General features: G+C 39.4%; 3 protein-coding genes across 3 annotated transcripts in view; 2 read left to right on the top strand and 1 right to left on the bottom strand.

Annotated features, from left to right (window-relative positions):
• The window catches only part of LOC106947793 (programmed cell death protein 10), a 17566-nt gene extending 6970 nt beyond the window's left edge, over nucleotides 1–10596 (bottom strand). The window contains exons 1-4 of the mRNA XM_015033033.1: nucleotides 10489–10596; nucleotides 7487–7705; nucleotides 6257–6310; nucleotides 3710–3827 (exon numbers count right to left, since the gene is read on the bottom strand). Coding sequence (XP_014888519.1) covers nucleotides 3710–3827; nucleotides 6257–6310; nucleotides 7487–7576 — 262 coding nt within the window. The 5' untranslated portion in view covers nucleotides 7577–7705; nucleotides 10489–10596. The remainder of the gene's footprint in view (nucleotides 1–3709; nucleotides 3828–6256; nucleotides 6311–7486; nucleotides 7706–10488) is intronic.
• Nucleotides 10597–14423: 3827 nt separating this feature from the next.
• LOC106947792 (inositol-3-phosphate synthase 1-A) lies at nucleotides 14424–19697 on the top strand. The gene is made up of 11 exons (XM_015033032.1): nucleotides 14424–14655; nucleotides 14751–14875; nucleotides 14992–15153; nucleotides 15994–16123; nucleotides 16682–16875; nucleotides 16975–17124; nucleotides 17214–17432; nucleotides 17509–17673; nucleotides 17764–17877; nucleotides 18517–18734; nucleotides 18853–19697. Exons 2-11 carry the CDS (start codon nucleotides 14762–14764, stop codon nucleotides 19052–19054), a joined length of 1668 nt encoding a protein of 555 aa, XP_014888518.1. The 5' UTR covers nucleotides 14424–14655; nucleotides 14751–14761; the 3' UTR covers nucleotides 19055–19697.
• A 1288-nt stretch (nucleotides 19698–20985) lies between these two features.
• On the top strand, nucleotides 20986–23250 carry tpgs1 (tubulin polyglutamylase complex subunit 1). Its single transcript, XM_015033031.1, has 2 exons — nucleotides 20986–21495; nucleotides 22473–23250. The coding sequence occupies exons 1-2, from the start codon at nucleotides 21143–21145 to the stop codon at nucleotides 23128–23130; spliced, it is 1011 nt and encodes a 336-aa protein (XP_014888517.1). The 5' UTR covers nucleotides 20986–21142; the 3' UTR covers nucleotides 23131–23250.
• Nucleotides 23251–23441: the final 191 nt, after the last annotated feature.

Below are 23441 nucleotides of genomic sequence, written 5' to 3'. Positions count from 1 at the left end.
TTCAAAACGAGTTTATGATCAAATGCATTCTAGCAAAGCTCTCAAGGTTCCTTTTCTTGTTCAACTAAAGACAGGAAGTGATTTCTCTTTGTATTTTTTGTCTCACACCAAAGCCGAAAAGTGCAAACAATGGCTTCTAACAGCACAATAAACAAGCCGACCTCAAGTAACCTTGACCTCAACAAGGTTCCAGTTAGGAAGCTCTGACATGCGGAGGTGCACGGCACACCAGAGGAAATATTTTCATCTTATTTTGTTTCAAAAGACAAAATAAAATGCAGCAGCCTACAATAAAGTGTTTTTTAAAAATTCATACGCTTCTTCACTGCTGAGAGATTTTAATCTTGAAGTGAAAGTGGACTGTCTTCTTAGTGTTTTATTAAATATTCTGTTTATACAATGATGTCTATAATAAGACATGAAGAATGAAAAACAGAGAATTTAACTCTGGAAATCAAAACAGCTCTTCACTATTACGTGATAATATTAGCTGTAAGCTGGAGCAAACTGCAAACTGTAACAAAACATAAAATAACATTGAGCACAAAGTCTACTCAAAGCGTTATTTGAGTGTGTTTTGTACACAAAACACACAACATAACTCTATAGGCTAATATAATCTGCATGGTTTAAGTTTTTGCAGTGATTTCATATGTCAAGTATTTTGGCTACAATTTCTCCAGATATTATTGAGTGAGGATGTTTCTCTGTTCATTTTTAAATTGTGCCAATTCTAAATACCTCACCATTCTTTCTCGTCTTTTTTTTTTTGTCTGTTAACTAAAGTTAGGTTGAGGCAGACCAATGCTCTCTAAAGCAGGAAATCCCCCGCCTGGATCTCTGGTGCTGAGCATCACAAACTATCCTTATCTGACCAAAAAACACAGTTCCAACTGAAGCTCCAACAGAGTTCAGCAAAGTCCAGATGCTTATGTGGGAGAACAGGAAAGGCTTTCCTACTGACATCACTCCAAAACAAAGAGTGGCCCAATTAGACTCTACTGGCCCCATTAGGATCTAAGATCAACTTTTTGATCTTGGGAGGCCATTTTATGCTGCAGTTCTCCAACCGCAAGCTTCCCATCATCATCCAAATCATTGTGTGCAAAATAAAGATAACTTTGCTGTTATCTTTGACAGTTCTTTATCCATTAACCCACTTGGTCAAACAGCTACCATCACAAAACGTACTTTCACAGAAAACACAGCAGAAACATTTAATCAAATCTACTCTTCTTCCTCGCCCTTTAGCTATAATTACGTAGATAAGTTGGTAGATGATTTTCAGTGCAAACTTTCAGATATCATTGATTACATTGTTCCCATTAAAGTGAAGGTTGTGTCTGGTAGGAAGAAATCTCCATGGAGAAATGCACAAGCGGTTCAATCTGCAAGACAACTCTGCGGTAGGGCCGAACGGAAATTGTGTAAAACTCAACTGCACGTTTATTATGACATCTACAAAGAAAGACTGCGTAACTATCCCACAACACTAAAACATGCAAGAGAGGCTTTCTTTGCAGATGTCATAAACAAAAACACTAACAATGCTCGAGCTTTATTTGCTACTGTTGTCAGGGTCACAAACCCTCCTATGATGTTACCACCTGAACTTCAATCTAATGCCGCCTGCACAAGTTTTCCAGTTTCTTATCAGAAAAAATTCAAAAGATCAGAGGATTAATCTGCACATCCACTCCAAAGCCAGTACCAATGCTGTGCCCAAACAAATGCAGGGAAAATGACCCAATTTCAACTACTTAATTATAATACCCTAGAGGAAATTATAAGTCAATTAAGCTCCAGTTCCTGCTGTCTGGATGTCCTACCCACACAATTCTTTAAGAAAGTTTTGCCTGTTGTTGCTAATGATCTGATCCAAATAGTAACTCATCGCTCTCTTCAGGTGTTTTCCCCCAGGCTTTGAAAACAGCAGTTATCAAACCACTGATAAAAAAGAACAATCTGGACACTGCTGCAGAATTACAGGCCGACCTCTGACCTCCCATTCATCAGCAAAGTTATTGAAAAAGCAGTTTTTAAACAATTAAATAACTTCCTAACAATAATGAATCGCTTTGACTCCTTCCAGTCTGGTTTCTGGTCTGACCACAGCACGGAGACGGCCCTTGTAAAAGTGTTCAATGACATCCATATAAATACAGACTGGGAGAACCACAGTGCTGGTTCTGTTGGACCTCAGTGCAGCTTTTGACACTGTTGACCACGACATCTTACTGAATCGACTGGAGAGTTGGGTCGGACTCTCCGGTCCAGTGCTCCACTGGTTTGAATCTTACATAAAGAACAGGGATTTCTTTGTTTCAATCGGAAACTTCTCATCAGAGAGGTCAAAGGTCACATGTGGGATGCCCCAAGGTTCAATCCTAGGACCCCTTCTTTTCAATATTTATATGCTCCCACTGGCTCAGGTTATAACAGGAAATAAGATCAGCTACCATAACTACGCGGATGATACACAGCTCTACATTATGATGTCACCAGGTGACTCTGAACCCATCCAATCACTGAACAGATGCTTAGAACAGATCAATGTGTGGATGAGCCAAAACTTTCTCCAGCTGAACAGAAACAAAACTGAAGTTATTATCTTCAGACCTAAAGAGGAGCGAACTAGAATCAATGCTCAGCTTCAGTTATTACAACTGAAAACTAGTGATCAGACCCAAAACCTGGGAGTAGTGATGGACTCTGACCTGAACCTTCAGAGCCACATAAAGACAGTTACAAAGTAAGCCTTCTATCACCTGAAGAACATCTCCAGGATTAGAGGACTTATGTCTCAGCGAGATCTAGAGAAACTCATCCATGCGTTTATCTTTAGCCGCATTGGTTACTGCAACAGCGTCTTCACAGGTCTGACTAATAAATCAATCAAACAGCTGCAGCTGATCCAGAACGCTGCTGCTCGCGTTCTCACTAAAACCAGGAAGATAGAGCACATAACACCAGTTTTAAAGTCCCTACACTGGCTCCCTGTAGCTCAAAGAATAGACTGTAAAATACTAATCTGTTGTTGCGGTACCAACCGTCTAGACCCCTCAGATCTTCTGGTTCTGGTTCTGCTCTGCATCCCCAGAACCAGAACCAAACGAGGAGAAGCAGCATTCAGTTTCTATGCACCACAGATTTGGAACAAATTTCCAGAAAACTGTAAAACAGCTGAAACACTGGGTGCCTTTAAATCTTAACTTAAAACCCACCTGTTTAGAGCTGCTTATGGCTAAATTATGGTGAGAGTGTGGGTTTTGATGTCGTCGATGTTTTTAATGTTATTATCTTTACTTTTTATCTATTTATTAATTTCTTTTTATTTCTCTTTCTTACTGTTTATTCAATGTCACTTGCTGTTTTTTTTATTATGTAAAGCACTTTGAAATGCCTTGCTGCTGAAATGTGCTATACAAATAAAATTTGATTGATAAGACAAAATATGAGTCTGAAAGTGGTGGATTATATAAAGAAAAGTTCAAATCTATATTTATAAATACTACAACTGCATTTATTTTAAAGGAATTGCTAAAGAGTAATCTTTACAAAGAAAAGTTGTATATTTTTTTTAGATTTTTGTTTCTTCCAGCGGTGTGAATGAACGTGATCAGAACCACAAAAAGCTGTGCCATCAACAAACCCTGAAGAGGCCGTTAAGGTCATAACACAACAAAATCTCATTTTCCTCGTTGCTTACCTTCCACATCATCCGCAGCCATGCGAAGCAGGGATTCGGTGAAGTTAATTTGCACGTTCTTCTTCTCCAAGATCTTCATTATGATGTCCTGCGTCAGACCAGGGTTCTCTCGCTCCGCCTGGGAGCAAAAGGGAAATATGCGAGTAAGATGAGGAAGGTGAACCGCACCGCTCTTAGCTGAGAAAAAAACATAACTGCTTTGAGCAGAACGCGCAGATGGGCTCCACTAAATAATTCAAACTGCACTGCAATAGCCAGTAACCACAGAAAGCAGGTGATTAAAAAAAAAAACAGTGAAGGTTGTAGTCAAAGAGCTGCAAGGTGCTCTTATCTGCATTTGGTTTGTTTAAAGAGAAAAACATATTCTGAGGATAACAGGTTATAAAATAAAGGCATTTACTTGTGTGTGATTATTTTTAAGCACAGTATGTGTTTAAATAATGGAAATACTTGTAATTCAATTCAATTAAATGTATGCTAAAGCATAAGAAAAGGAAGCTGTAATAAAAAAAAGACAGATTTAACAAGTTTTTGAATTATCAACGTTTTGTGCTTATAAGTCAATTGCATTTAAACAGTTACCCTGACCTCTAGTGGTCTGTGAAGGTATTACATGAAAATGAAGCTAAAGCTGAATGAGGAGCTGAGGCTGAAACTGATGTTTCATCACTCGAGTGATGGTTCAGAATGTTTTCCCTTCTTAATCAGCAAACTATTAGTAGTAATTTAGTATTCCATAAATGCTTTTATCTTGTCCTTTAGTCTGAGAAAAACTGTTTATTTCCCCCCATAAATCGCTATGCAAATTATTATGCATAAAACTGGAAGTCAAAGACGTGACAATGATGAACACAACATTACTTGTATTCATCGTAATGAATACAACAAGTGTTGAATAGAAATTCCCACTAGTGTTTGCTTAAATATTCCTTGTAAAGACAAACACCTGCTTTGCCATTAATGGGTTACTGGTATAATTGTGATATAGATATTTGACCACTGTTCTTAGCAAATTGAGTTTGTTTAATTTATCCATTTTTCTGTGACAAACTTTAATCTTAGGCGTATAACACAAGTTTGGTTTAGTTCAGGGCTTTCAAAAAGCTTAATCCATCCCAAAACTAGTTTTGATGTTTGTTTTGGATCGTGGTTGTTGGATCACCCAGTTGTGATTCAACCCAACATCCTCAGACGAAGGTCAATTGAGCAAACTGGTAGGAAAGGAGGCACCAAGTACGATTTCTCACATGTCCTGAATGCTGCAGAATCACCAAGAAGAAAGTTTTGGTTCCTCTGCTCTCGCCTTTATGCTCAACTAAACTTTGCATCCCTCCTGGGATAAGCAAAATACCTCAGAGAGAAAAGTTTTAAGTGTTTGGAGAAGTCGAGGTGAGGCCTTCAGACATGCTAACACTGTACTAACCACCAAGCGTGGTGGAAGAAAAATGCTTTAGGACCTTTTTGTTGCCTAGGTTACTTGTGCTTTGAATAATGAAGGAAGGACCCAGAGTTCAGCAGACGATTGAGCCTTTGACTCAAACAGCTGTTCCAACAGGAAAACTGATTCACAGATAAAAACTGGATTTGGAATTGTTAAAGTTTTCTATTGGTCTTTTGAGAAAAGCCAGACGTCAACAATGCTGAAAATGTGTGGTTTACGCTCTAAGTCAGGCTCTGCACATGGAAACCAGTAGGGCTGCAGCGATACGCTAATCTCACAATACAATACGATACACAATATTCTGCAAACGATACATTGTAACTTGATACATTTTTAAGAAATTTTGAAAGATTTTAGAGGGACAGAGTGATTTTGGTGATTTTTTGAGACTGTTCCATAGACTTGAATTAAATTAATCAAACCACTGCTGTAATAAATGTTGTTTTTGTTATACAATTGCTTTGTTTAAATATTAATTGTGTGGCTTTATGTATCTGGTTATGCAGAAAAGGAACCTTTTTTTGTCCTATTCACTTATATTAGATGAAATTAAATAGTTAAATTACATCATTATTTAATTAATTGTAAATGGTTGATTCATTACACGTCATTTTTAATGTACATGTGCAACTGGGTAAAAAAATGTCAAGTGTGATAGCTGTCATTTAATTCATGTGGATTTGACATAAAACTCAAAGTAGGATTTAATATATCGATAATCGCGGATAAAAAATTTTTATACTTTCTGAGGAAAAAAAAATGAATTCATGTGGTGGAATCGATAAAATTACACAGCCCTAGAAACCAGGTCTAATGTGATAAGCTAATTTTCCAAGTCGTTGAATTTCGAGGTTTCTTTACCTGTAAGCCATAATCATTCAAAATAACAAAAAATGTGAAAAGTTCCACTTTCTAACACAAATAGCAAGAGATATTACACACTTATGCGCCTTTCTGGTTTCGTTTTTAGATGTAAGTATATATGCAATCATTTCACAGCAAACGGAAACCCAGCAGCTTCGGCTGTCATTCCAAGTTGCTGCTGTGGCTGTGGTCTGATCCTGCCATTTCATGTTTACGCTCATTTTATCGATGCGTCTGCTTACCTTTTTGAAGGCTGCTCTGAGCGTCTGAGCTGCTGACATGTTAATCCTTTCCAGCTAGAATAAGAAAACAAGAGGAAGGCATATCAGAACCAAACCGAAACTGAGAATGAGGACATAGAAGGTACTTAGCTTAACCCTTCATGCTTTCGTTTTACTTTAGTTCATATCCTCCTGTGGGCATCAAGCATGTGTGAAGCTGCAGTCCCCACAGACATACAACCTTTTATGTTCATGAGTTTAATGGCTTCCAAAAACACTTGCTAAGCATTTTTACTTCAGGCAACTTGTCAGTGCAGAAGAAACCACACATGCCCTGGTTTAGTTTTCTACAGCCTTTCGTTACTGAAGCATTTAAAAATCTTTTAGGATGTTTCTTAAGTAAACAAACACAAAACGCATATCACATATATCAATCCGGAATAGATTTTTAGGTCAAATTTTCTGTCTGCATCTCATTCGGTGTAAACTTAAGATTCCCAAATGCATCATTCACTGCCCATCTGATGGCTGTTTTGACAGCAGGTGAGAGAGGGAGCGAGGCGACACCAAAACAAACAGTCTGACAATGACAAGACTTTAAAACAATAAGCAAAAAGAGTTCATTTTATTTATTTTGTGCACTGAAAATATATTTTAAAGTGCAAACCTTTCAATTTCATCCCAGGGAGCGAAGTGAGGGATAAATCTATTGCAAACAAACTGGATAATAAAATCACCTGATTGTTTTGTCAGTTGGCTGTTTTCAAAAATAGTCGATAGATCAACAAAAAACAAAATGAACAGCCAAACTGAACTCAATCATTTTAGAACCTGGATGAGAGCCACTAAACAGATGCAGGCTGTGTGTTATTTTTAGGTCACATCACCCAACCCTTCTGCAGATTAAACAATGCATTCAGAGAGGATCTGCTGTTGAGTGTGTGTTGTAATGAAGTTATTTGAGTCACTCAATAGATTACGTCCACCCACATGTGTCATCAAGTTCTTGAGAAGAGGTTGAAAATGCTGAAAATTTTGGGTTATATTAATTTTTCATTATTATTATGTTGTTGGAACAAATCCAGTTAACCTGGTCAAATGAGTAACAGTGATTTATTTCATTTCTAGCTTAGATGGAAGAAAATATTTGACTGACAATATTCACACTGCAAGCATTTTTCTCTCAATAATGATTATGAGCCGCCCTCTCTGCCTCTCTAGAGAAAACCCTTCTGTCATCGGCTGCTTTACCTCGTTGAAAACCGGATACATCACGGCGTACAGTGTCATGGATACCATGGAGTTTGTCTCCGCTTCATTCTTCATCTCCTCCATTGTCATCCTCCAGGGAGGAGTAGCTCTTGTCAAAACAGTAAAGAGAAAACTGCAGCTCAGACACACTCACACATACACGCACGCACTCACACTCACACACCCTGAAAACCACACAAGATCCAGAGGGACGAGAGCCTGGGAAGACAAAAAAACAAAAACAAATGAGAAATGATGAAATTCAAATGTGCTAACCATCGCTGTTAAGAGGGAAGGGATTGACCTAATCCTGACATGGCGAGAGGATACTTATGATGATTGCTGTGATGTAGACGAAAAGGATCAAATTTAATTCATCTGATAACTTATAACTCAGCATTCAAATATATTTATTCAATCACAGGTGGCTGCCGACAGCCAAACTGCAGCCACTTCCAGTCAGATGCTCTACCCACTCGGTTTAATTCGCTCTCATCACGATATTTCTGGAGCAAAATGCTTCACATGATAAACGGATAAATGCTTCAAATTTACCGTTTAAACTTAAGCACAATACTTTCAAAGAGAGTCAAATAACACACTGGCAAATATGTGCGGTTGTAAGGAGCCACAACCTTTGGGTAAGGTGATTTGTACATGAAATACTAAACGGTTAAACTTTATTGCTACAGCATTTCACATTCAAATAAGTGTCAAACAACATGATGCAAAAAAAAAAAAAGATATAAATTACACAGTTACAGAGGACAAAGAATTGAGGAATCACAATCATGCAATAAGGCAACTTAGGAAATAACTATAAAGTGCTTTAGCGCTAATCTAAGTTTGTAACCATGGAAACAAAAATATAAAAATATGCTTGATTAAATCAAAAATAATGACCAAAAAAACTGATACATTGATAGTAAAAAAAATTAAGAAAAAATTTAATTTGTTAAATGAACAAAATACAAACACTATCAAAACATCTAAAACTTATCAACACACTTCAACTAAATAAGCTAAATAGTCAAAATAAATGTAGGAGTTTGAAGTTTGCTTTTTAAAACAAACCCCTCTAAGATGCTCTCGGGAAGGTTTTTGTATTATAATAATAATAATAATAACAATAAAAAGACACCTCTGAATACAGAGAATATGAGGAAAACAATAATGGTGAAATGTAGAGTAGTGTAACGTCACGTATCTGAACCCCAGTAAGACATGGGCCGGTTTCTGGTATGAAGATATGCTGAGGTTTCAAAGTTACCATTACAAAGATGAGTCTTTTTCATGAAATAAAAATAAAAATACATCTAACCAAAGAAACAAAACAAAAAAACTGTAATGCACTGTCCATCAGCTACATATTGGCTAAAAGAAAGGCATTGCGGTTGTTGTGGTACAAAAACTACACAGTCGTGGTATAGAAACTAACAGAGCACGCTCTCTGATTTAAATTCAGGTACCTCTGTTATATATTTATAAACGGTAAACGACAAGCACTATGTCTGCAAGCCAACAGTCCAACTAGTAAAACTCTTGTGGCGTGAATTATTTACCATCTCACAGAAAAAATAACTAATTATTTGTGCTTTTATTGTCAAACCGATTCTGAACTAAGTAACAATTCTTAACTTGAACATAGTGCATACAACATATTTTTGTGCATGTAATTCAAATGGGTAAAATTAGGCATATTTGAACAAAACGTACAACCAGATGGAGCCAAATCACTCCCAAAGCAATCTTTTGATATGAATTATATGTGCATCAACAGGTGATGGATACATGTATGCAACACCTTCGACTTGGAGGTTTAAGGTGAATTGCAACACTTGCTTACAACTGGAGAATATCAGCTTGTTAAAACTCTAAAGGGTAAAATATTCCCTACAATCCACTGGAAATATACAAATATATATATATTTTTGTTTGATTTTCACCCGATCTCACGTGTTGCTTTCTTTATACACTATTCTTGAATATTTTTCATTTTCACCAATCCCATGCCAGTCGACATCTTTTGAAAGATCACATAACATATTTTTGTTTAAAATTTGTGTGCACACTTTGTCACCACGGGGTGTATATACTGTGAGAATATCTCACTGATGTGAATTAATTAAAGGAAGCTTCAGTCATCACAGTCACAAATTAATTCACATCGATTATTGTGTAATATTACAGACATAACCACCCTTGTGGCACAGCACATCAATTCTGCTCCCTCTCTTGTCAGTAAATACGGAGTCTGGCACATCGGAGCCTATCCAATCTTATGCCGAGCCAGTAATGAGGAAGAGAGAACTTTTATCCCTGCGGACGGGAGTGGCACACATCTAGGTTAACTCGCTGATGACCTCATTCTCAAACGTCCAAACAAAGGAAAATTACCATAAACACCATATGATAAAAACAGGAATTGGTTTTGACGGGCTGATTTCAACATATGCAAAACAGCAAACTGACAATACTGGAAGCTAATGCTTACGATGGTAAATAATACTAGTTTGGGAGCGTCTGTGCCCAACTCGCGACGTATATATCGAAAACATTGAAAATATACAGTAGATAAAGGATTCTGTTTATTTATTAACGCAAACTAAAGCGATGTCTTTACCACTGAGGGCTACACAGAAAGCTAACTAGACACAGAAGCAGACATTGGGTAAGGCTACTTGGCTAACAGGAAAGCTAACAAAGTGGGAGATGAAATGAAAACCGGGGTTTGACATTTTATTTTAGTTGACAAGCTGTTGTGAGCAATTCAAATCACGACGATAAGCCGTGTATCAAAACGAATTAAACGCTATTAACTCGTAATATTGACTTGAGGCCTGTAGCCGAGCAGATCGATGATAGCACCGAAACGTAGCTTGCGAGCTAGCTTAGGTAATTTGTATATTTGTATGTGCAGTCGGGCTAAAATACCTCAACGAACTATTGAGGGATTAATGCGTATGTTCGTGGACTCGTTTCAAACTGGTACTAGTATCTACCTTTTGGCTGACTTCTTAAATAGGTTGGTTCTCCCGTCGACTGCCTTTTAGCTCCTGTGTTTTCTTTACAACTTAAGGCGGAAGTTTTTTAGGACTGGCCCAAGCGACATCTTCCGGACCAATGCTACGTGTGAGCATGCGTCATCCAATCAGCTGGCTAAATTGACCGTGACGTAACTTAAATGGTTAACATTTTTGGCGTTGCCGCTTTCAGGCGTATTCATGTCTGTGCTTTCAGGTACTATAAAGATAAGGCAGCCTATTACTTTGTACTTTGCTTTTCCCCGCGGGGAATGTCAGTTTTTTTATAAGTCGACACCAAAAGCGCCTACGGCGGTTCAAAGAACAGATAAAGTTTTATCAATCAAAGAAAATATGCTTACCAGACTTCAAAAAATACGAAATACCTGAACCGAAGGTGTCCAAACTTGGCCCGAAAGCTGTTTTCGTGGATAGGTATAATTTTATGAAATCCTCAAAAATGGTTCAAATTTAGCCTGCTAGCAAATGGAGTTGATGTAAAGGGTAATACAACAATAAATCAAGCTGAATATATACCACATTTTTAGGATTTTTTTGGATAACACTGGAAACTTATGCAATATTTTTCTTGCATTACTGTGTATTAATCTAAAAACTCCTTAAAGCTCTGTAGTTTAATTGTTCGTTCCTGGATCCTATTGCTGCTGTCACCTATCCATGTGTTGAAATCTCCATGCCTTTCCCTGCAAATCCCTTCATTCAGATTTTTATTAAATCTTCTGTTCTACATTTGGGTCCTTAACAACCACAGAACATGACAAGCAATTTAGCAAGGTTGTTAGCAAGAGTCAATATTGTCTGAGACACATTCAAATTCTTAAATCTAGACTTAAAGCTATTTTAAATCAATCAAATCAGGATCAAATAGAGTATGCAGATCCACACCAAAATCAGGATCATAGAACACATTAGGAATAAAGAGTAGAAGAAGAAGAAAAAGAAACACAGTTGGTTGGCTTTATCCATGAGCTTTAGCTGTGTTGTCTTGTTTGTGAAAGCCTGGGTGCATCTCCTTTGATAAGATGTTAATTTGCACGTAGACTTCAGACAGACAGATATGAACACACCCTGACATAATCTGACCTAGATTGTCATAGAGTAAAAATCTCAGCATTGCAGAGATTTTTCATTTATATGGCAATAGATGTGGTTCTGTCTAAATCTGAGTAATACATTAAAACTGAATCATAAACTCATCTTTTACTGTCTATTTTGTCATCTATCATTTGTTATAAATTTCCTTGCCCATGCAAAACAGACAATACGTCATCAAGGTCAAAATTCAGCTACACAGCAAAAAATGCTGTGAAGGCCAACTTGGGCAAGGGTCTCATGCTGTTGCCAAAAGCTTCTTGTTTGTCTCCATCTATTTTGTGTTGAAGCTAAAAACGCAGAAAATGTTCTCTGTGTTACATTTTCTGTGTTACAACTTGAAATTTGGATCAAGTACCGACTGTATTATGAACCAGCTTCAGTGCAGCTATGATTTCTTGCAGTGGTTATATTGTTCACAGAGGCACAAACTCCCCTTTGACTTGCTAACAAACAATAGAAATCTGTTTGGAGTGCTCTTTTTTTTTCTCAGTTTTTTTTAGGACTTGTGGGACCCTTGAAGACAGTGACACCCAGGGCAAAGACTGATACAGACCTCACCTAAAAGCACAGCCGAGTTTGGCAAATTATATGTCTTCACAAATTTTAATAATGGGTGATATGGCTTTCTGACCAGGGCGGCATAGGGGGATGTCACAAAGCCGACAATAAAAACAGAAAAGCTATCTATTATTTCCCCCTGATTGTGTTTTCTATTTCCCAATTGTATAGTCAGTCAATTGAAATGGGAGTCCAAGTGTAGTGTGAACATTGTAAATAAACATACTGTTGCCACTATTAGGATTCATCTATTAATTTATTTTCAACAAAAATAGCAAAGGATCATCAGCTTTTTCTTTCTTAATTCCAGTATCTATTTATTAACCAATCAAATCTATAGTATATTTCACAGCAGTTCAAAGCGATTTACATCAGAAGAACATAAAAAACACAATAATTAACATTTACATGTTGTCTTTATATTTATATTTTTATTGTCTTTTTTCCCCCTCCCCAAACCATTTGATATCTGTCTGATTGTCTACGGGTGTTTGTTCTGGATCCTTCTCTTCCTCCTCCAACCTACATTCACGTGGGGTGACAGTCAACAGTGGGTCATGCGTTATACTTCCAGCGATCTGATTGGCTGAGGGTCAAAGACATGCTCGTGGAAAATTTGGACCACAAAAGTCATAAAATGCAGGCGCTAAGTGCTTTTGTGTGAACTCTTCCCATCTATTCTGCCAGAGGATGTAAGTGTTGTCACAGAGGTATGTAAGATAAAAAGATAAAATAAAAAAGAGAAGTATGCAAAAAAATATGCATGCACAAAATCATTGAGAATATAATTATTATAAATACAATAGCAACCAAGACTTTTTACCCCCCTGCCCCCCTTTTTTTTTACTAATACAATTGCAAAGAGCAATAGCCTTATCCCATGTTTACTGCAGTCAGCGAAGTTACACAGGAATTTTCCACTCTTAAGATTATTTTTGCACTGTGGAGTGGAGTGGGAGGGGGTGGTGTTTTCCTCCTCTTCTAATCGCCTTTCCAACGACTTTCTTTAGTTCCGCATAATTATGATGAATAAATCAGAATGATTTGTGTCTCTACATTGTAATTATTGCATGACAGTATTATTGTCTTTGATAACCGGTTTTTTTTTTTTTTTTCCTGAGACCGGCCGACTGTCGGAGCGCATGCACCGGCTTCAAAACTAAAATGGAAGATGATCTATGGCTAACATGCACTATAAGGCAAGGGGATTGTGTTAATGCGTGTTAAATACATCTGAACATGATTTACATATACCCTGCGTTGTTTTCTACCTATGAAGTGAAGTGGATCACAGCACAGCAGCTGCACGTGAATTGCACGTGATATGGTGTTTTCTGTCGCTCATTGGCTGGCGGCGGTCTCTACTTGGCAGTGATTGGTCAGGAAGAGGCGTTCATTTTGTAAGATCTTTTAATACCGTTTTCTTATATATAAAAAAATATATGTTTCAATAGAAATTGTCAAAGAAAACCCTGAAACAGTGGAATGGTAAGTGCGAGTTCCACATCCTGTTTATGTTTTGCATACAGCCAGCACCGGGGTTAAAATTGGCACAATGATATATTTTTTTAATAAATGTAAACATAAATGCAATTATTTTTCATTTGCATGAGATTTGGTTATGTGAAGTAGCTTGCATTTGAAATTAAGTGTATGATACATCTAGCAAATAATTAAAAGACTAAAAATGTTTTTAAAGTGTATAACTATTTTTATGTCAAACATTTCTAAACTGAAATAAAAAAATGGGCATCATTGGTGTCGTGCATTTTGTTTATAATCTGGGTCAAAGTAGGAAAAGCAGTTAAAGCACCCACTACAACTTTAAACTCATAATGACTGTCAAGATGCAACATTGAATTGGTTATTGTTAATGTGGACCAATTTTTTTAGCATTTGTGATTCAGTATTCATACATGCAAGCACTTCCAACTGCATGCAATTCTCCTGAATTAATACGTTTGCATTTGAAGGCACAAGGACAGCAACAAAATGCAAAAAAAAAACACTATTAATGCTGTTATTTCAAGCTTCAATAAATGCTTTATTGGGTTATAAAGTGATCAAATACAGCAATGAATTACTAAACTGTGCATTGTGTGATTCTACAAACAGCCTCCATTAGATCCACGCCAGTGGAAGATTTTCTTCTCTATCAGAACCCTCTAGAATGGAATATTTCTGACTTGTGTCAGGTCCCTCCTCGAGGATGCTGAGCTTCAAAGCAGCGCTCCCATTGGCTGACAGTACCACGCGCTGGCCTTTTGTCTGCAGCCACGCGCCTTATATAAAGGGATGGGGTGTGCTGGTTGCGAAGAATCGGATGAGTGCGACGTACTAAGAAGAGGAGTCTGCTAGCAGAGCCAACCAACGGAAGCCACCCGTCACTACTTCGTCACAAGGACTAAGAGAGTATCCGACAACGACACTAGCGCTGAAAGCTTTTTCTTATCGCTTAAAGAAGAAAAATAGGTTAGTTAGAGAGTGTGTTTCTTACTTTGCGGAAGCCTGGAGCTAACAGGAAGTGTTTCATTACAAATTTTAATAACTATTTCGTTGCTTTTCAGAGTCTGTCGCCATGTCCGCGAGCATTCACGTTAACAGCCCCAATGTGAAGTACACAGACACTCACATCGAGGCGCATTACTCCTATCAAACCACCTCTGTGTGTCAGGAGGGAAACAGAGTAACGGTCAGTATAACAATAGCCATGAATATCACCTCTACCATCACAGTAAATGTGCGGCTGCGCACAGAGTGCCATCTGTCCCAGTTTCCGTAGCTGACGTTGGTCTCTGTGGCATAAAGGTGACCCCCAGCAGCACCGAGATGACATTCCGCACCGAGCGGCGCGTTCCCCGGCTGGGCGTGATGCTGGTGGGCTGGGGAGGCAACAACGGAACCACGGTCACCGCCGCTGTCCTGGCCAATAAGCTGGGTCTCACCTGGAGGACCAAGAACGGAGAAAAGGTGAGCGGAGGGACCAAGTTTGAAGTGGAGAAAATATAGAAAAATTCCGTTTAGTCTTTAAAGTTGTTATATTTAAGAATAATAGTAATATTATTATAAGAATATAATGATTGTAGGATCCAGTTAATTACACAAAATTATGTGTGTCTGTCAGTGAATGTTGGTGATGCTTAAAACTCGGGTTATTTTCTTAGAGAACCTCAGTTTGCTGACAATCCATTTTTACTTCTTATTTGCCTAAACAATTAAGATTCTTAACTAAATGATGAAATGGAGTCTAGATTCCTTAAAAGCACAGAAATAATCCCTTTAATGTAGTTGTGGACGTAAACTGTGAATCAGATGTCGACTTCAACATAATTAGTAATTCATAGTCTATCGCCATTTTTATTTATTTGCATGTGTTTCTTTGTGTCACCCCCTGTTGTGCCACCCTGAGCAGAAAGTCATATTTCCTAATGTAAATAGTCCCACTGATCTCAGTTCATTTGCCAAACTGTGGTGAAATCTTTTTCTGTGAAAACCATTGCTAAGCTAATTAATATATATGTTGTCTAATGCTATAATTAGTTTGTTATCCCACCACTACTTTTGGTACCACCACTGATCATCAACTTCCTGCTCCTGCTTAGTTGAGTGTTCACTCTCAACTATCAGAGTTCCTAGATATCTCCCATAAAAGGGCTGAGATATGCAACACTACCCCCGGTGGTCAAGTCTTGTGTTTTCCTTATAAAACCAAATGTCTTCCTTTATGTGATGTAACATAGTTTAATCTGACCTGTAACAGAATGAACTCACTTTCTTTTTTGCCCTTTCTCTCATCTCTATTCCTTTTAGAAAGCAAACTACTACGGCTCCCTGCTGCAGGCATCCACTGTTTGTCTGGGGTCAGGGCTGGAGGGAGAGGTCAACGTGCCGTTCCGTGACCTGCTGCCCATGGTGCACCCTAATGACATTGTTTTTGACGGTATGGAGAACCCCAGATATTCACCTCATGGGTTAACCTGTAACACCTCAATGCGATTATGTAGGAAAGTGAAGACAGGGAGACTTTTGTTAGCAAAACCTGACCTTAAAGCTGTGGCTTGAAAATCCAATGGAAAGCAAGTGAATGTGAACCAGTGCTGGCTCAAGTCATAAGCAAACAATCACACTGCTTAGGGCCTCCAGGCCAGCAGGGGGCCCCCAAGATCTCCGTACTTGTAAGACAGAAGATTTGTGTTTATGAGTCCTTTATTTTCACTCAACTTTGTAAACAAAGAGCTTAATTTAAAAGATTTCTTGAAGTTTCATTGTGGGGAATACTATTTTTAGTACAAATTTTGCATAGTACATGACAATCTAGATGAGTATCTTTGTGTTTTAATGGGAAACGATAAATTTAAAGTCTACCAACTGCTGCCAAGTGCTGGCTCTGATATGAACTAATGTTCATATCGGAACAGAGAGCATAGTGACGTTTCTCTAGCTAATCTGTGTCGTAAAAGTAAAATTCCTTTAATTTGTGATGGATCCATGTCTTCAGGTTGGGACATCTCCTCACTGGATCTGGGCAGAGCAATGGAGCGAGCGCAGGTGCTGGACTGGTCCCTGCAGGAGCAGCTGCGACCGTACATGAGCAGCCTCAAACCAAGGCCTTCCATCTATATACCCGAATTTATTGCAGCGAACCAGGAGAGTCGGGCTGACAACGTCCTCACTGGCACCATGGCGGAGCAGGTAACGGATGCTGCCACTCCCCTTTTCTTTTTATTTTTGATCAATTTTAGCTGTTATTGTGCCATTTTATTAAAAGAAAATATGTAAATGATTTTCCAGATGGAGCAGATCAGAGCTGACATTAGAGACTTCCGTCGGTCCAGCGGCGTGGACAAAGTCATAGTTCTGTGGACGGCCAACACGGAGCGCTTCTGCGATATCGTCCCAGGGGTCAGTGACTCAGCCAAGAACCTGCTGGCTGGAATCCAGGTGAGAAAGAGCTCTATACGAGGTTGCATTGAGCAGGTTTGGTTTGAAGTCTTCAGTTCTCTCATCTGCACACTTTTCCTCCTCCTCAGGCTGGAGCAGCAGAGATTTCTCCCTCCACTCTGTTTGCCGTAGCCAGCATTCTGGAGGACTGCGCCTACATCAACGGCTCTCCGCAGAACACCTTCGTCCCTGGGGCCATAGAGCTGGCCATGCAGAGAGGCGTGTTCATCGGCGGCGACGACTTTAAGTCCGGCCAGACCAAAATCAAGTCAGTTCTGGTGGACTTCCTGGTCAGCGCAGGCATCAAGGTAAGATAGTACACTTTTTTTTTTTCTTTAGACGGAAAGTAATCCAGGATTCAGCAGCTTTGCTTCGCCTTGACAGCCGACGTCCATCGTCAGCTACAATCACCTCGGCAACAACGACGGGAAGAACCTGTCCGCCCCTCAGCAGTTCCGCTCCAAGGAGATCTCCAAGAGCAACGTGGTGGATGACATGGTCCAGTCCAATCCTGTGCTGTATCAGCCTGGGGAGAAACCTGACCACTGTGTGAGTGAAATATAAAAAGCACAAACGCACACTGGAACTTTTGTGTGGATGCTCAAGGTGAACCTCTGCCGCATCTCCCTCCTACATCAGGTGGTGATTAAACACGTCCCATATGTGGGAGACAGCAAGCGCGCCATGGATGAGTACACATCCGAAATAATGATGGGCGGGCTCAACACCATCGCGCTCCACAACACCTGTGAGGTTAGTATCAATGCATTTCAGCAACAAAACCGCCATGAGATTAGAGTGGAAGCAGTGTTACAGCGGAGAGGCTCAGGAGCAACTGATCCCGATGATAATCCATCTTTTTAAGCCTTAAATCTAATACAAAGAGACACATGCAGGTCACACACTGTCTTAACTCATTCTGCTACCAGCTGGACACAGAAGCACAGCATCCAAGTTAAATTTGTTCATTGATCAATTTTCAAAACTCTTTAGTTAGGGAACTTTTATAGGCACTTGTACTAGATTTTATTTGGGGTCAACAAAGTAAATGGGGAGAAGGCAAATATACACTTTTTGATAGTATTTTTAAAAAATTTGTAGTACTCCAAATTAAACACATTCGTCTTGATTTGGGATATTTTTACTCTGTCTCCCTCTAGTGGTTAAAAAGAAAAAAGGCGAGCATTTCTGCAGAATGCCTTGCCCACACCATCAGACATCTAAATAGCTTCATATGAGACATAGCTCTTCTATATTTAACAGCTTCATTTATTACCAAATACTACTCTAATTTGAACTTAGTTATTCATAATAATCAAGATAAACTAAGAAAACAAACGCTTTGTTTTGACTCAGCTTAAGTTTTCAATTTTCCTCTTTGAATCTTAACAGGACTCGCTCCTGGCCAGCCCGATCATCCTGGACCTGGTTATCCTGACTGAGCTTTGCCAGCGAGTGACAGTCAGGCCTCAGGGAGAGGAGGACTTCCAGTCCTTCCACAGCGTCCTCGCTCTGCTCTCCTTCCTCTGTAAGGCCCCTCTGGTCCCATCAGGGACTCCAGTCGTCAATGCCTTCTTCCGCCAGAGAGCCTGCATAGAAAACATCATGAGGTATGAACTGCTTTCAAATGAGAATGTGTTTTTTTTTCTCTCTCTCTCTAATGAACTTAACGTTCCATCCAACACAAGAATTGTAAGTTCTGACTGATCTCTTTTTGTTCTTGTCCAGAGCGTGCCTTGGCCTTCCTCCCCAGAACCACATGCTGCTGGAGCACAAGCTGCAGAGGAACTTCCTGACGGCGCACTCAACCTACATCAACAACGATGTGGCCACACTAAAAAAAGCCGCCCTCGCCAATGGGAACCATACCTCTGTACCACTGAAAAACGGCATCTACACTCACCAGAGCGACACGGCTTGCGCTATGTAACGGCAGATATTCCACTGAAGCCCAAAATGGACTGCTGCGAAGTTTAATGAATTGTTTGAGATGAACAAACACCCCAGTTGATCAAATTTTGATCCAAATATAAAAAGGAATTAGCTAAATGTGCTTGAGGGTAGAGACCACAGTTGTTTAGAAATGTGTGGAAACCACACACAGTAACTGACCAAATCTTTTGTGTACTCCACCTTTTTAACATTTCACTGTTTTTAAATTACTTAATGCTGTTTTTACGAGTTTACAATGTTTAAATTAAAGTAGGTTTTCAAGTTTAGAATGTTAAAGCACAAATGTAATGTATATATCTGAAAAATAGATGTTTAATACTGTATTGTTTCTACTTGAATAGACAGCCTATGGTGTGAAAAGAGGGAATGTTGCATTCACTGGTTTAGGGTTGACATCTTGTTTCTGATGTATTGCAGAATTCTTAAAGGTTTTATGTGAAATTGAGTATTTTACAATAAAATTAGAATTTTTAGGTTGAACATTAAGTTTTTGTTAAATTTATCCGGTGTCTCACGTTTGGTTAAATGTTTTAACAGACAGGCTGTACTTAATGAGTAATGTAAGCAATTTTTGCTCTGGATTTTGTTTAAGAGTTTCAGTAAAGTTGCTAAGCATGCAGGCTACAATATTTTAGACTTTAATATAATATTTTATCATTAGCAATTATACACTATGTTTTATTGGTCCAACAACTAAAATCCAAACTAATAAAAAAAAATAATGAATGTGTTGTTGCTGATAAGGACAGATAAAACCATCCATCCATTTTCCTTCACCCTTGTCCCTCAGTGGGGTCGGGAGGGGTGCTGGTGCCTATCTCCAGCTCACGTTCCGGGCGAGAGGCGGGGTACACCCTGGACAGGTCGCCAGCCTGTCGCAGGGCAACACAGAGACACACAGGACAAACAACCATGCACACACACACTCACACCTAGGGGCAATTTGGAAAGGCCAATTAACCTGACAGTCATGTTTTTGGACTGTGGGAGGAAACCGGAGAACCCGGAGAAAACCCACGCATGCACAGGGAGAACATGCAAACTCCATGCAGAAAGACCAGGGCCGGGAATCGAACCCAGAACCTTCTTGCTGCAAGGTGACAGCTCTACCAACTGCACCACCATGCAGCCCTAGATAAAACCAGAAGGTGTGTAATCGAAAATATATAATTTCACAGCTACTTGACCTCAGATGTTCAAAGTTAAAGGAAACTTTTATTCTCCTATCTGTATCATGAAAAGACAACCAGTTAGCTGCCACTTAAATCCTTCTGTCACACGATTCAGGAAACAGTCAAATATCCTATTTAATCACCGAAATCTTTTCGAATTGAACAAGAATTGAAAGCACACATACCCACAGTGTTGCTTTAATTCTTTCATATTTGAATCTCCCATAGCAACCATTCAGGGGGTACCTAAACGCTGCTTATTTCCACAAAGAAGGGCTGAAGAGCAGGAGCTCCTTAAAGAGACAGAGGTCAATTTCAAATAGTCAAACTAAGATGCAAAATGTCTTTCAAATCATATTTGATATATATATAGTATTTTATAACAACTGTTTCCCCTTTAAAAAAGATTAGAGATTTATAAAAGCTTAATGAAGAGCTGAAGATGGAGTACTATTTTTAAACAGTTTTTCTAAGATCATTAATACAACCAAAAAGTGTATAAGGTTCGAGCTTAGACTGAATTATTTTTATGAACTATAGATTCTTTGTAATTCAATTTGGCCTTGTGAAACCCATCTGGAGCAGAAATCAGATGTTTACATAAATTTTTTTTTCAGTCAGGTACGATATCAAAATTATTTTATGAGCAAAATAAAGTATATTTTTTCCAAATCTATCTATCTATCTATCTATCTATCTATCTATCTATCTATCTATCTATCTATCTATCTATCTATCTATCTATCTATCTATCCAAATGTATTGTTCTTTACTGTCATTATATTGACAAATTTCAACAATGCGCTATTATTGTATGACGCACTGCTTCCTGCTTCCCGACCGGTGCTCCATCACTTCCGCTGCCGTTGCTGCGACACGGGACGTCAACAGCGATGGCTGACAAGGAGAAGCGCCGGTCTGCGGCTCTTCCTTCGGGGATGTCCTCGGGCAAAGTCGTCAAATCGGACAGCGAGAGGGAGTTCCTGGAGCAGGCCGGCGTCGGGGACCTGCTCCGCGGGGCCATTCTGAAGATGGTCGAGGCCAGGTCGGATGATCCCATCGGGTTCCTGGCCGACCACTTCTGCAACCTGGCCTCGGTTACGGACAGCGGGACGGCTGGATGCGGGGATGAGGACCAGCAGCAGCAGCAGCAGCAGAGCACCGGCCTTGCTGGCGCAGGCGCACACGAGCAGCAGCGTCTTAACAGGGCGCTGTGGCACCTGCGGCTGGCGCATCACTCTCAGAGGTGTGGGCGGATTTATCGCTCAATTTGAGGCACCCATAGACACCAGCATTTGTCAGTAGGATTACTATTCGCGAGACTACATTTGCTGATTGAGAAACACTTAAAAATGTATCGACAATTTTACAAATGCGTATGTATTTTTTTTTCAAATGTATTCATTTTACAGAAACATATTGCAAAGTATAATGTCATGATTTTATGCGATAGATCAACACAAAATATTATTAATTCTCATATTTTTACGTATTTATTTGGAAACAGTAAAAGAAGGAGCTCATGAGTCAAGTCAAGTTTATTTGCTTACAGCACATTTTCAGCATCAAGGCAGTTCAAAGTCCTTTACATTATAAGAACACCATACAGATGAAATAAGATGCTTGACCTGTATGCAAATTTGGGAGAAAACAAGCACTGCACCGTGAACATCCCACCCCAGCAGTACATATTGTGGTGGCACCGATACACCACCACAATATTTATTGTGCATTTTTTATTTTTAGAAACATGTTTACTTTATCTTCTACTTTACAACAAGGCAGTTTTGTGTTGGTCATCACATAAAATCGTAATTAAAGACACTGAAGTTTATGGGTGTAATGTGAGAAAAAAGTGAAAAAGTTCAATGAGGTTTTTTTTTAGGGATACTGTATTATCATCCCAACAATTTCATTTCTTATTATTAGTATAAGTTATCATACTGGCAGTAATGTCTTTGAAAATATCTGTTTACTGAGTTTATAATGCTATTTTTTCAATAAGACATTTTAGCACTGTTGTCAGAAAGAACAAAACACTTGATTATTCACTTAGCTCCAAAAAAATCCCCCTGCTCTTATTCGTCTCTAGCCCTCTGTCTCGGAGATTGCTGTTTTTCTGTCGCTGCTGGGAAAATAACAGTCAATACGCATCTTTAGTAACAATAAACTAAAAAAAGACATTTTTCTACACATTGACCATATGATTTTTCTGTATTTTAGATCAGCTTTCAGCAACAATGTTCGTGTGGCCTACGACCTCCTGAACCTTAACGGGTGTCTGAGGCAGGCAAGTGAGAATCCGGAGGGCCCAGATGGTTCCTGCCTTGACGTCCCTCCTGACGCAGAGGGCAGCGGGGGCGTAAAAGGAGGCCTCTACACGCAGACTCTGGAGTGCCTCTGCAGCGAAGGCGGCGTCCCTGCCTCAACCTCCGCCCCGCTCCTACGACGCCTCTGCTGCCAGGACCACGAAGCTGTCCCTTACGATGTCTTCCGTCATGGCGTGCTCACCTGTGCTGTTTTCTCGGACTACATCCGGCAGGCTCAGAGGCTTTACGCCGAGGTGTGCTGCCCCGACGAGGGGCCAGCCACCAGGGCCCTGTGCTCCGCAGTGCTTGGGACCTTAAAGGAAGCGCTTGAGACCTCCCAGGACTGTGATGCAAACTGCTTCGTTAATGCCAACGCTAAATCTAGTGCTTGTTTGGAAGCAAATGCGAAGGCTATCCGCTACTTGGAGGCCAGCGCCAAGATCTCCCCCCACAAACTGGCACAGGCCATGGCCGGAGCCCAGACCCGTGGGCCCGGTGGCAACATGGATGCGAAGGAGTTTGAAAACGCAGCCGCAGACCTGTTCATCGCTCGTGTAAAAGTTGTATCCTAGAGGTACATAGATGTCATGAATGTACAGCAATAAACAATCCTTCATCTCTAACACACGTCTGAAAACTCCAGAATAAAAACAAACCTTAACACTAACAATAAACTCAGTAACCACAGTAAACACTTTTGGTGACTTCTGATATTTTATTAAATCAGCTCCTATAAGTATTCGTCTTCAGAAACTTTTTTAATGAGAAAAAAACAACAACAACATATATTTCTGCAAGTGTAATTACTTTTTTAGTATCTAGATCACAGATTCTTTTAGGGAGAGATATTTTGAAATAGTAGTACAAGCCCTTCACTTGTTGA

The sequence above is a fragment of the Poecilia latipinna genome, unplaced genomic scaffold, assembly GCF_001443285.1.
Source record: "Poecilia latipinna isolate Pla-1442-1.1 unplaced genomic scaffold, P_latipinna-1.0 Scaffold255, whole genome shotgun sequence".
NCBI lineage: Eukaryota > Metazoa > Chordata > Actinopteri > Cyprinodontiformes > Poeciliidae > Poecilia > Poecilia latipinna.
This window is presented reverse-complemented; position numbering and strand designations above follow the sequence as displayed.

Excerpts from the sequence above, each read along its gene's own strand:
- tpgs1 (XM_015033031.1), top strand. The coding sequence starts at position 21,143 with ATGGCTGACAAGGAGAAGCGCCGGTCTGCGGCTCTTCCTTCGGGGATG. Across the intron at positions 21,496-22,472 it reads CTGGCGCATCACTCTCAGAG|ATCAGCTTTCAGCAACAATG; the intron begins GTGTGGGCGGAT and ends TCTGTATTTTAG.
- LOC106947792 (XM_015033032.1), top strand. The coding sequence starts at position 14,762 with ATGTCCGCGAGCATTCACGTTAACAGCCCCAATGTGAAGTACACAGAC. Across the intron at positions 14,876-14,991 it reads AGGAGGGAAACAGAGTAACG|GTGACCCCCAGCAGCACCGA; the intron begins GTCAGTATAACA and ends TGTGGCATAAAG. Across the intron at positions 15,154-15,993 it reads GGACCAAGAACGGAGAAAAG|AAAGCAAACTACTACGGCTC; the intron begins GTGAGCGGAGGG and ends TATTCCTTTTAG.